General features: G+C 39.0%; 1 protein-coding gene across 2 annotated transcripts in view; it reads left to right on the forward strand.

Moving 5' to 3' along the window:
• Positions 1 to 13841, forward strand: part of CERS6 (ceramide synthase 6) — a 326376-nt gene that overhangs the window by 268399 nt on the left and 44136 nt on the right. For both annotated transcript variants that reach the window (XM_007452610.1, XM_007452609.1), the window contains exons 7-8: positions 7375 to 7503; positions 10919 to 11025. In XM_007452610.1, coding sequence (XP_007452672.1) covers positions 7375 to 7503; positions 10919 to 11025 — 236 coding nt within the window. The remainder of the gene's footprint in view (positions 1 to 7374; positions 7504 to 10918; positions 11026 to 13841) is intronic.

The raw sequence follows: 13841 nt of genomic DNA on the forward strand, positions 1-13841 counted from the left end.
TGTGGCCTCTCCCGTTGCGGAGCACAGGCTCTGGACGCGCAGGCCAGCGGCCATGGCTCATGGGCCCAGCCGCTCCACAGCATGTGAGATCTTCCCGGACCGGGGCACGAACCCGTGTCCCCTGCATCGGCAGGCAGACTCTCAACCATTGCACCACCAGGGAAGCCCTATGTTGAGTATATTTTAAATGTCTCAGAAGTGACCCTTCTGGCATTAAAAGCTGTACAAAGTAGTGTGGCTGGGCCAAGAGTAGTTTATTTATTTATTTATTTTAAATATTTATTTAGTTTTGTCTGCGTTGGGTCTTCGTTGCTGCGCACGGGCTTTCTCTAGTTTTGGCGAGCAGGGGCTACTCTTTGTTGCGTTTCGCGGGCTTCTCGTTGCAGTAGCTTCTCTTGTTGCCGAGCACAGACTCTAGGCGTGCAGGCTCGGTAGTTGTGGCTCATGGGCTCTAGAGCACAGGCTCAGTAGTTGTGGAGCATGGGCTTAGTTGCTCCCCAGCATGTGGGATCTTTCCGGACCAGGGCTCAAACCCGTGTCCCCTGCATTGGCACGCAGATTCTGTTTTTTTTTTTTTTTTTTTTTGTTTTTTTTTTTTTTTTGCGGTGCCTGCGCACCCGGAGCCTGTGCTCCACAACGAGAGAGGCCACAACAGTGAGAGGCCCGTGTACCAAGAAAAAAAAAAAAATTGTTTGACCTCTTTCCTGTCTTTTATCAAATAGCAATGCCTTGGTGAAATAGACATTCCAGACTGTGAGACTAAAGATGTCAGGAAGTGAGTTGTCCCTTTTTGCTAAGCAATGTAGAGAACCAGCTCTAATGCGGGGGTTCCAAACAGGAGGTTCTATGAGCTTGAGAGAAAAAAAATCACATCTTGGTCTTTGCTATCCTCTAACTGAAATTTAGCAGATGCTTTTGTTTCAAACATAGGCAGCAAACCTGCATGACAGTAAGAGTACCTGTGCCTCTGGCCACCTGTAGAAATCAAATATTTTCATATTTGTATTATCATATTTCAGTTATTACCGATATCTTGAAATGTTTTTTACCTTCATCACTACTTTGAAATGACATTCATTATTAGATACCATCACAAAATCTTGTTCTTTAATGAACTGATAGAAAAGTGTGCACATATATTTCTAATCTCTTAAGTTTTCTGTATGTTTTCCTTTCTCAGGAATGTAAAAAATTTTGGATAACTCAATTTCAACAAAATTGGTTTCTTTTGTAATCCTATGTATTTTATTTGCTGTGTCTAAGAACCTTATTTTGAGAAGTCCCTGGACTTTTTCACCAGCAGCAAGGGGTAATGGCACAAAATGAACTACTGCACCAAAGGGACTCAGGCAGTGGTGGGATGGGCCGCAGTGTGAATCCTATCAGTCAAGTGCACTAGGCGTTTTGGGGCAAGAAGCCCAGTGCTCTCCTGCCTGTGACCCTCAGCCGAGTCAGGGCAGGAAGCAGATGACCCGGGCCCAGCAGCTTCTGAGATTTTTCCTGAGCATTCTTGTAAAAAAGCAACCACATTGCCACATGTGCCTGGAATTTGATTTCCAGGCCAAGTGTTAGCTTTTCCATGCTAAGACTCCCTCGGGTTTTGGCCCAGGTTCCCCTGCTGTCAAGGCCCAGCCCTTTCAATACCTCAACCACCTGCCAGAGAGAACAGCTTCATGGAATTTTGGCCGCCACTTCTGAGTCACGTCGTCAGCCACAGGCTTCCACCTGCAGCCTTGGGAGGCCCGGCTGCAAGGTGCCTGAGCAGACAACTGTGCTGACCCAGCCCAGCAGGGGAGCATGTTCTTCCCTGCAGGCCAGGAGCCTTTACAAATTGATCCAGTTTCCTCTTCTCTGCTCTAAAGAGGCATTTCCTTCTCAGAGAGTGAGTCTGAGTTTTTCCAATCTTATCTAGTAATCTTAGTTTCTCTCAAGTTATTCTTTTTTCTGGAATCCAACAACAAATTTACCTCAGAAAATGGTAGGGAGAAAGGCTTATGCAATGCAAGGGTATTGTTATAAATAGGAGCCCTTGCTGTGACTTTCTTAAATAAACAGGTCGCTAAGGTTCCCAGGCAGTGGTGGAGCTACTGTTCAGAGGCTGGGGAGACTGTTTTCCAGTTAAAAAGAGTCAGTCTCCTTCCAAAATACTCTTTCTCCAGAAGTGAAGTGAATCCTGTTACAACCTTGGTTTGGGGAAATAGTCCCACTCTTCCCTGCAAGATGAGAGAAGAGGGTTAAGCTTCTAGAGATTATGGCCTAAGTGGTGTGCACTGCAGGGGCAGGGAAAGCCCCCTGCTGCAGAAAATCCTCTTCCCTCAGCCACATAGTCATAATATGTGTGTGTGTGTGTGTGTGTGTGTGTGTGTGTATAAATATATATATACACACACACACATACTCTTAGTCAGGACTTTAGCTATCCATAGCCAAAGGTTGAAAATCTATTATATTTTCATATTCCCTCAATGGGAAAAGTATTTAACTACGATTATTCTTGTCACACGTAAGTTTTATCTGAAGTTCTCCCCATCTCCGTGTGTGTTCGTTCCGGAGTGGAGGGGGAACCTGAGTGGACACTCTCCCTTGTACGTTGCCAAGTTACAGGCTTGAAGTACATTTCCTGCACAGCCACATTGCTCCTCAACATTCTGAGTTTTACCCCCAGGTTGCACAATCACCAGGGAAGAAATAGGGAGAGTGTTATTGATCCCTAGAAAAAAAGAGCATGTTACTAATTTCTTTGTACCTTGAAGACTCAAATAAGAAAACTGTTGTTTTCAAAAAACAAAACACACAGAAATGAGAGATTTCTATTACTGCTATAGTTGCCATAAAATGAAATCCGTTTCAAATTATGTTTCTGTCCCTCTGTTTCATAGAGAGTTTGAAAATCTGTTAAATGGTTGACCTGGTATTGCCTGATTTCTATTCATGAGTTAGAGTATGTTTATTAATGATATTTATTTATGATATTTATTAAATTTGGGAAAGCCGGCACATGTCATTTGCATCCAAGAAGGAAGAGTCTTTTCTTTGTCTTGCATAGTGGTATGTCATATTTTTCACCATACATCAGCATCTAAATCAGCCATCACTTAAAATCTTGGTCTTCTTACTCCTTTTTGAGAAGGTTCACCAGTGCTTTTCTTTATTTGTTACAAAGATTATTCCCAAAAGAAACTGCATAAAATTGTTAATACTTTATCCAGCAAATGAGAATTTAGAGAACAAGTTTCTTATTTGTAGTGAGTTTTTAAAAACTGAGAATAGAGTTAATTTTGCTCTCATAAAAATATATCAAGGTGAATTTCTGGTGCTTCCTGAAAACGGTATTATTTCAAAGCCTTTCAGCCTGACCGTTGCAAATGGAGTTGCATCATATAGAACATCAGACTTATGTCTTAATGAGAGGGTGACCTCTCTGGCCCTTTGATGCTGATCTTTTATTGTGCAGAGAATTCCCTGGAGAACTGAGTTAAGGATGCCGATTCTCATTCTAAGAGTTGGGGATGGAGCCCAAGTAGCTACAGGTTTACTTGCACCTACGAGTTTCTGATGTGGAAGCTACACAGAACAGACTGAGACTCTGTTCTGGGTTCGCTAAATGTCATTCAGAAATATAATAAGGAAAAAACAGCATTTTCTTACCAACTTCTGGTTTTAAAATGAATGGCTTTTCCTTGAATCTTTTCATTTTAGGCTTATTCTAATTGTGCTTGAGTCAAGTCCATATCTATTTTTTTCCCTTGTCTCCGATAATTAACATAGAAGAAGCCACTGGAATGAGGGGCTGGGGTCAGGGTAAATATCAGGAAGGGAATGTAGAAGGACCCCTTGACTAGAGCTGTGAATGTATCCGGAAACAATATGGCAGAATGACAGGAGGTTGGGGACCACTGATGCAGGTAGCCAGGCCAGTCGTTAGTTTTGTCTAAGGACTTTGGGATCCGTCTTCAATATGAGGGCCAGCAAGAAATCACAGTCTCTGCCTAACTGATGCTACTGAAAATGGAAGAAAATATTCTCAGCCTAAAATGCTAAGTTTCCTGCAGCTTGCCTGTACCCAGTCACTTTCAGCAGTAACAAACATGAGAATGGGCATTTCCCACCATGCACTGATAAAGTCTAAATTGACAATTCATTTAAAAACTGTTATTTGGACCAGATTCACTGCCTATTCAAAAAAATGTGTCAGGGTGAGGGAATGAGAGTAACAAAAAAATAATGATTGCAGGGATTTCATTAAAGGTATTTCATTGTGTGAAATGCTTTCTGAAGCAGAAGTGTAAAAGGCAAAATCCATTATTCATGCTTTTCATGTTCATACAGATATGACAGTATAATGAAAATTGGTCTTCTGCAATGAGCATAGCTTTGAGCCCCTCAGTAATAAATGTTTTCTAGGACCAGGGGATTTATATGCAAAAATCATCTTCACAAAGCAAACTTTGTCTGAAAAATAAGGCTTTTGTTTTTAGGACAACCTTGCTATATTGCCAAGGGCATTGTTTTATTTATTGACATATATATCAGATACATGTTAGGAAACTTAATTATAAAATGGCCCTAATCCTCCATAAGTGTTTTAATCAATTTATGTTTATTCATTTTAAAATTAAATCGAGAAAACCTCTTTCAGTGAATCAAGAGCAATCATTTAGGGCTAAACAATGAGAAATGTGGAAAGTATTGTTCTGGTTAGGTACTCAGCTAGTTAGACTTTAAAATCTGTGTATTCAGCATGGGCGAATATAAACTCAGTGAACTGTTGAGTTAGCACTCTGTGTTTTTAGTTAATTATGCTTATGAAACAGTATAAAATAGCAGTTGATAGGTTAGCTCCACTTTAATTGATCCATTGTTTTGAAGTAGGTATTGTCTGGTAGATCACTCTACGCCAGGTGATACATTTCTGATAACAGCCTGTAGTGAAGAGATTTCATCTTCCCGTGGGAAACGTTATCAAAGCAATTTTTCTTGTATGCCTTAGGCATTTTGGCATTGTTCAACTCTAATGCTTTAGGAAAATCCTAGAGACTACAAAAGCGTCAGAGAAAATCAAGAGAAGTAGGTAAAACTGGTAAGTTGAGTCTGTCCATAATCACTGATTAAATAAACTCAGAGCATATGGTCTTCATTTCTCTCTGCCATTGAGCTGAGAACTAGATGCAAATGTGGGTCCGGAGGGAGGAGTGTAGTGGTAGGTCAATAGGCGGCAGGAGTTCGCACAACTTGGTACTGTAGTTCTCCTGTGGCCATTAGAATGAATTAATGCAAGACAGATGATTCTGCCAACAATGGTATTCACTATCATGGCAACACGGAGACTAAGTTAACTGAAAATAAGAGAAATAGTTGTACTTCTTTTTTTAAATTATTCGACCTTATTTAAGAAACTAATACATTGTTTATCCTAGTAATAAATCAATATGATTATCAGTAAATGTCTGGCACTTTCCAAGGCAGAAAAGTAACCTCTGGACACGTTCACCAGAGTGTATACAGAACCATTTAAACATTGTGTGTGTTTTTTTAAATATACCCATTTAACTTTATTTCATCATTGTCATTTAAAGCTTGATTTTATAAAACATAAAATGATATTCTTAAAGAGTTTTGTAGTACAGGAATTTAAATAGTAGAAAAATCCATAGCTTTATAGGTTTAAGTTATATAAGTTAAAATCAAATAATTGGAAATTTTTTCAATATGGGAGCTATACAATGAAATAAATGGAAAAATGACCTAATGGGAGCAATATTTCATTACTTATAAATTATCATTAGTTACTTGCAGGATCTAAACAAAAAATATTGTTTAAATGTTTTAAAACCATTTAAAAGTCATCATAGTTGACCTTTCAGACCCCAAACTGTTTGACATCAACAGAATATGTATGTGTGCACACACTTGCTCTCTTTTTCTCTCTCTCTCAGTTGCAAAATATGGGTCTCATTTTGGCTAATTTATCTCTACATGAATGGCCCATGAGAGAGTAGTCCTCTTTCTCCATGGTTTCAAGTAGATCATCCTTAGGGCTAGTCCTGGCATTTAAGCCCCAGAGAAGTTCAAGTTTACTCTGGGAGAAATTCAGATTAAATAAAGAGTAAAAATATCAGTAAGAGAGACAACATTTCTAAGCAACAGAAATTCCATGTTACAATAAACCAGGTGGCCAGAAGATAAACCACTACCAGAGAAAGATGATCTTTTCACATGGGCCAAGAAGCAGCTCCCTTGAAGTTGACCAAATGAGGATGGCCAGCTTACCATTACTTTTGCCAATTATTTTTTTCTAATGACTGTAGATGGATAATGGTTAAAATTGAGAGCTTGTTTGTGTAGGACCCATCAGAAATGCCAACATATTATGGTTCTTACTTTAACATCTCATTGGGCATATTCCAGGAGAAGGATGCCAAATCTCCAGACACTCATAGTCAGAGAAGTGGTCTAGTTGGACCTGCACTGCTACCCAAAAGATTTTCCTAAAGTACAAATCCAAGTAATACCTATCTTTGCTTAAAATCTGTCGAGTGAAAAAAAATGCGCAACCTAAAAGTTGAGAATTATATAATAAAACAATTATCAAATCGTCAAATAAATGACGGACAAAACTGAGTCCTTAGGCTGGGGACAGAGCATCTCCAATCACTCTGAGAGATTGCTCCGAAGAGACAAGGGGGAGCCAGAATATATAGGATTTTTTGCAACAAACACCAGGTAGTCAGAACATCAAAAGATTACTGTTAATTAAAGAAAACCAGATACCTCAAGTTAAGGAATTTAGCTCTTTTCTATGTATGGGAAGATGCAAGAGTCTGGGCTTCCTGGAATCATTCCTTCGATATGCACCTCAGCTATCTGGGGCCAGTATCCTGTGCTTTCTCATCCTGAGTCTCCTCAGGGTGCACTGTCAGGGGTGGCTGCAGCAGCTGACTGCTAGATGGGGGGCATCCTTTTTCCATCCTGAGTTTCCTCAGGGCTCACTCTAGGGGAGGCTGTAGTGTGATGGCTTGATGGCTACAACATCTTTTGTTTACTGATATGGCAGGCAATATTTTTCATTCACCAAATCCTATGGCAGTTTCTCCCATAGCTTCAAATTCCTTGGCTTAGTACAAAACACCCTTTATGATTTGGCCTTAGTCCTGGTGTTGATCACATTTTCCACAGTCACTGGTGTCCTGTGTTTCTCTCCCAGGACTCAGTAAGCTCTCAAAAGTGTAGAAATATCTCTTACTCACATTAGTGTTCCCAGTGCTGGGCCCACAGAGAGCCTTAAAATTATTGGATGAATGGTTGAATAGATGAATGGAAAAACTGCGTTGCTGCGAAGTCCTAACTAACATGCCTGTGTCTTCTCCTTCCCAGGACTTTGGCGTTATGTTCCTGCATCATCTTGTATCTATTTTTTTGATTACCTTTTCATATGTCAACAACATGGCCCGAGTAGGGACCCTAGTCCTCTGTCTCCATGATTCAGCCGATGCTCTTCTAGAGGTAAAAGTTTTCTTTCATCTATCAGAATACAAAATCTATCAGATTTTTGTATTTCATCTATCAGAATACAAAATCTGGAATTCAGGAAATCCCCCAGATCGTCAGTTTTTCTACGTTCTGATAGATGGTGCTGGGAGAAGTTAGTACATGACTGCTTTGAAACTGCGGAGTAGGTTAAATTGGTGAAAGTGTAACCTAAATTGTAGGTTAAATTGGTGAAAGTGAGACTTTAGTACATAAAGTGGTGTGCAAAAAACATTCACCAAGTTAGCATTCTTTATTAATAGAATAATAAAAACCTTAACCCTTCCACACTTAAGAAATGAGTGTTTTACAATAGGGAAATTACTATTTGAATAGGTTGTTTTCCTAGTGTTACAGGTTTCACACTGATTTATCTGGGAAGTGTATATAATTCAGTTTAGTCAGTAATAGTATATCCTGATGAAATTAATGAGTAGTCATAGTTTTTATTACCAATATACATATTATCCTAGTATTTTTATAGTGAAAGTATATATGAATTACAAATTTTATATAAAAACTATGTTTTCTATGCATGTAAGTATTAAGAATATGTGAGGGAATATTGGTTGCACTTTGATTAACTTTCTAAACCATTATCACTTAAAGTTACTAAAGAAGCAAAAAAAAAGAAAAAGAAAAATGCTTCTAGCATATTTCAAAAGATAAAATCCCAAGTAAAATTTTGATGCGGTATTTACTCTTAATCGTGGCCTCCATGAAGAGACATACTCAATAAGGTTATATAACTCTAGTTTTTTCATTTTAGTCCTAAGAAATTTATATAACTGGTCAAAAATGAACTTACCAGAGTACAAATTCCATGTAGAAATGGGTCTTAGAATCTGTATGCTTATTTTTTATTCCTATTGGCCCACAGTTCTGCCCCTTTGAAGCATGTGCTATCACTGTGAATGTAGAATAGAGGTGCCCTCAAGTAATTATTTGTTATTCCAATATAAGCAGAAATTCCAGGCCATAAAATTGAATCTGCTATAAAGGCAATTAGTCAAGGTTTGAAGTGTATACAGCACTTCATTAAAGACTCTGGTCCCTATAAGGTTATGAAACAGAAAAGTAGTCCTAATGGGCTGGATATGTCAGATGATAGTTTGGCGCTATGGTTTTTAAGTGATTCAAGCTAGATTCTATTCAGCACATTTTTTTTTCTCTTTCTTTTTTGTGGTACGCGGACCTCTCACTGTGTGGCCTCTCCCGTTGCGGAGCACAGGCTCCGGACACGCAGGCTCAGCGGCCATGGCTCATGGGCCCAGCCGCTCCGCGGCATGTGGGATCTTCCCGGACTGGGGCACGAACCCGTGTCCCCTGCATCAGCAGGCGGACTCCCAACCACTGCGCCACCAAGGAAGCCCTCAGCACATTTTTGTAAAGGAGAAATAAAACTAGTATAAAGGCAATTTCCTGAAAATCAGTTACCATGTGGTTCAATCCTAAGTATGCTTGGAGGTAGAAATTTATATAGCAATATACAGTTTTGAAGTCAATCCTGTATAATTTTCCAACTCTAATGTCTAGGGAAATGGATGGCATAATGCTTGGCAGAGCCATAATTCAGAAAATGTGGGTTGAATCATCATCCACCACTTTTATCTAGAAAAGAAAAATAATCCAGAAATCCCAGTCATGTGGCTTAAAAGCAAATGTTCTTCATCATTTGGATTCTCTTTGACATCATAAAATAGTGCTTGAGAATATCCAAATAATGAGATATGTTGACTCTTCAAAGTGGAATCTGTGGCTTAGACATTTCAGAAAAATGGATGTTTAATGCTTTTTTTGTTGAATACTGGTGAATGAATGTAAAAGAAAGCTACATGGTTTACGTAGCCAGAAGGAGGCAGAAGATGCTTTTATTCTTTCTTAGTATAAGTTGTGGTGTCACATCCAAAGTATGCATGAAATTAAAAGTTCATAATCCTGGCTTCCACTCAATTAATAGATATTTCCCCTTAGGAATATGTTTTTCTCGTAGCTTTGTATTTTACTTAAAGCTATTAAATTATAGCTTCTGTGGATACTGTCAACAATCCTTTCAAGTTTGACTCAGCTAATTTAACTTTACAAGAAGTAGAAAATAATGTTATGAATTTAAAAGACCTCTTCAATTTATAACCCTGTGTTTTGGTACTGTGAATTATATGTGAAAATGTAAAAAGCAGTAATCAAGGACAATTATGTTTTCAGTGTCACCTGTTCTTACTTAGAATCGGCTGTAAAAAGTAGATGGCAGGGACTTCCCTGGTGGTCCAGTGGTTAAGGCTCCACGCTTCCAATGCAGGGGGTGCGAGTTCAGTCTCTGAGCAGGGAATTAGATCCCGCATGCCACAACTAAAGATCCCATAGGCAGATCCCGAGTGCCATAACTAAGACCTGGTGCAGCCAAATAAATAATTTTTTTTTTTTAAGTAGATGGTAGAGAAAGGGGTGTATTTCTTCCTTCGACTAATTTATAATATAAAAAGTGGTCGGGCTTCCCTGGTGGTGCAGTGGTTGAGAGTCCGCCTGCCGATGCAGGGGATGTAGGTTCGTGCCCCGGTCCGGGAAGATCCCACATGCCGCGGAGCGGCTGGGCCCGTGAGCCATGGCTGCTGAGCCTGCGCGTCCGGAGCCTGTGCTCTGCAACGGGAGAGGCCACAACAGTGAGAGGCCCGTGTACCACAAAAAAAAAAAGTGGTCATTTAAATCACTACCATAAATTATTAGTGTACTTCTCACAGACATTCTGAACATTAGTGACTTTCATCTAGAAAATGACCCATTAATGTAAATTTGAAAATTATACCCAAGTGGATTCGCTGAAATAATGTGATCTTGACACATTCATTTCTAAATTTGTGAGGATAAGCCAAGAAACTGTCTCCCCAGAGCACTCCTTATACCTGTTTAAGGAAAACCTATAATTCTAAGTAGAAAGGGGAAAAAAATGCAGGAAGGCTCAATATTCTCTATAAAGTTCGTGACCTTAGTGTTTGGGACTCATTAAAAGTTTAAAGGATTATGTAGCACTTTCTGTTTTGACCTCTTATGCCAAATTCCTGTTTTGGTGTCTTTGGCTTGCTAATATCATCTATAATGCAAGAATTTCATATTTTTCTGTTTTCCTGAAATCAACCATATAATTGAATTTTTCAGGTTGCTGAATATTTTATTAAATCTCTGGCAGTCAGTAGTTCTACTTATGGTTAATATCACATTTCACTCGACTTATGGGTAATTTATAAATATGATGCATGATGCATGACATTTCAAAGTAGCAGGCAATTTTATGCCTCTGGTAGGTTATATCTTAAAGGAGCCTCATGCATATTGAAAGAAGCTTTTCATTTATCAATTTAACTAAATTAATCTGTCACATTTCTTCCTTTCATAGGCTGCCAAAATGGCAAATTACGCCAAGTTTCAGAAAATTTGTGATCTCCTGTTTGTTATGTTTGCCATGGTTTTTATCACCACACGACTGGGTATATTTCCTCTCTGGTGAGTATGCCAGTCTTCTTTCCAATAAAGGCGCCCCATCCAGATAGGTTTTATGAACCATTTTCCTGTTGAATTTCACTTCCAGATACTTAGTAAGAAGTTTAAAGAAAGCGAGGGAGGGACTCAAGAAACAGCTTGATTTCTTCTTCCAGAAGGGGGTTGCATTCTTTACGGATATTTTCCACAGGATCGTTAGAGAAGGATGTGGCTTATGTAGGTTCTTAAGCCACAGGGAGCTGTCTGCCATTTTAGGTGCCAATCTAGAGTATGATTCAGAAACCTTAGCCATGAAAGTTTGAATTAAGAAAGGAAATATGGTGTTGCAATAATTTAGATATCAGGGATCATCCTGTACCAGGGGTTCACCAAGGGTTGTCCCTGGACCCCCAGCAGCAGCAGCTGTCACCTCTGAACTTGTTAGAAATGCAACCTATTGGTCCCCACCCACCCCAGACCTACTGAATCTCAGACTCTGGAGATGGGGCCTGGCAATCTGGATTTTGATACGCCTTCCTGATGATTCTGCTACACTTTAAAGTTTGAGAACCACTGTCCTGTATAATTCTCCTCATCAGCTGCATTTATAACTAAAGCAACTGGAAAGTATAACTCAAAAGTAACCCTTAAAATTATCTCTGACCCCTTAATGTCTGGATGTCATTAGCTAAGAAAAAGATATGACAGATTTGGATGGAATTTGACAATCCTTTCTATGGAAAATAGGTCCACTGTCATTAATTTTTATGGAAGGCTATTACTTCTAGAAAAAAATGATCCCTCCATATCACTTAAAGTCTACCATTGATGGCAGATTTTTTTCCATTTTGAGAAATTGATCTAAATGGGAAATGACAGCAACGGAAATTGGACGAAGTGGAGAAATGAAGGGCTGCCTTTTCAGTCCAATAGGAAAATTACAAAAATAAAGTTGGGGCTTTTAAGCGAGTAACATCTATCACTGAGGTTCCGTAAACAAATTAAACACACACACACACACACACACACACACACACACACACACACACACACACACACCCCTTCTCCTTGAGGCTGGCAGCTCTTTCTCACACTTACTTATTATGAAAATCGTATCCCAGCAGCAGTGCTGTGTATTGGCAACAGGCATATATAAAATGTCAATATGATTGTAGGTAGCAAACACTGAAGTAATTTTGAATATAGTGCATCTGTAATTATTTCAGGATTGGAGCTCTTTCAAGATTATTAGCAGAACTAGTGGTAGGAATTTAAATAGAAGGAAGTCAAGCAAAATCCAGGAAAAATATCTCAAAAGAATAATAGAAAACTTTTCCTGCTTAGGATTTCTGAGAACCTGAATTTTAAAGAAGTAAGAATCACTATCAAGTACTTTCATTTGCTTATTTCCCTTTAAGGATAGAATTAACGTTGAGATGTATCTCTTCTCGTCTCTAGCTAATGTGCAAAAGCTCTTCAGATTTAGACAGCAATGAGTTACCTAGAACATAAACTCAGAATATAGAAATTACGTAATGCTGCTAATGAATAACTCACGGGTATGCCCTGTGATGATGATATAAACCAGCTTCTTAGAAAAATCCTTGTAACCAAATACAAAACAAGAGCTGATATTGCAAATGCTGTAGGGCTTCTGCTACCACGGCCCTTAGCGCAGCCAAGTTTTTCAAAAAGCAACTTGTGGAGGGAAATATTTTATTGTTTGGGAGACAAGAAATAATTTCTGTATACCTGCTGCCATTGTGGTTGTGCATCCAGTGAATGAAATCCTTGTCAGATATGTCTCATAAATTATGTTAGTGCTTGGATGACCTTTGTTTTGATCCTGTTTCTATTTCTGGAGTGTAATGGGCATAGAGAGTATTTAAACTAGTAAGGTGAACGACAATAACAAATAGTGTTTTAAATATTTGCCTTAATCCTATGAAATTATTCAAAAATTCCTTTTAGATTAGGGAACCCTAGAATTGGGAGGGACCCTATAGGTGACCAGCTCCAAACTGCTCTCCCACACCTCTGCCCAGGATAGGAATTCTCTCAATTTCCTGATTAGGAGTATTGCTTTAGAGGTCGAGGGAGAAATAAGTTTTTAATATGAAACAGAAACCTGGGTCTTTATAACTTCTAAGCTAGGGGTTCTTAATCTGGTTTAGAACCCCGTGAAACTATTTGTAAAACGTATGTGTGTACATTTTTTTCCTGGGGGGCAGGGCCCGTGGCTCTGTCAGATTCTCAAAAGATCTGTGACTCCCTCCCCTCCTCAAACAAGTACCTTCTGGAAAACAGACAAAGTGTACCCTACCACTTCTGATTGAAAACTCTTAAGAACGTGAAGGTTTCTTAATATATCATCTGTAGGCCTTCTCTTCAGAAAGCATCTCTAACCCCTTCAATTATTCCTGCTTGTTCTCCTTTGTTCCTCAGAATCCTTCTTGTTACGACGTTCCAAATGTGGACTGGCTGATAGAAAATATAAGAGCACTAACAAAAAGCTGTATTCGGAACTGCATTTCTTCTGATGCAGCTTGCCTTTGCATTGACATTCTAAGGAGCTTTCACCTTGCACTGGTGGCGATCTGATAAATAGCTGAGCTGCTGCCAGACCAAATTACCCTCATCCTACATTTATTTCATTTTCATGTATTTTTATTTCTAATTATGATTCATTTGTATACCTAACCATACCACCTACATTTATTCCTGTTAGATTTCATCATGCTGTTTTCAGATAGTCTAGCCCAATTAGGGTCTTCTGAACCACATCCAGTGTTACACTTATCCCTGCTACTTTTTTTTTTTTTTTTTTTTTTTTTTTTTTT

This window comes from Lipotes vexillifer, unplaced genomic scaffold (genome assembly GCF_000442215.2).
Source record: "Lipotes vexillifer unplaced genomic scaffold, Lipotes_vexillifer_v1.1 scaffold454, whole genome shotgun sequence".
In the NCBI taxonomy this organism is placed as follows: Eukaryota; Metazoa; Chordata; class Mammalia; order Artiodactyla; family Lipotidae; genus Lipotes; species Lipotes vexillifer.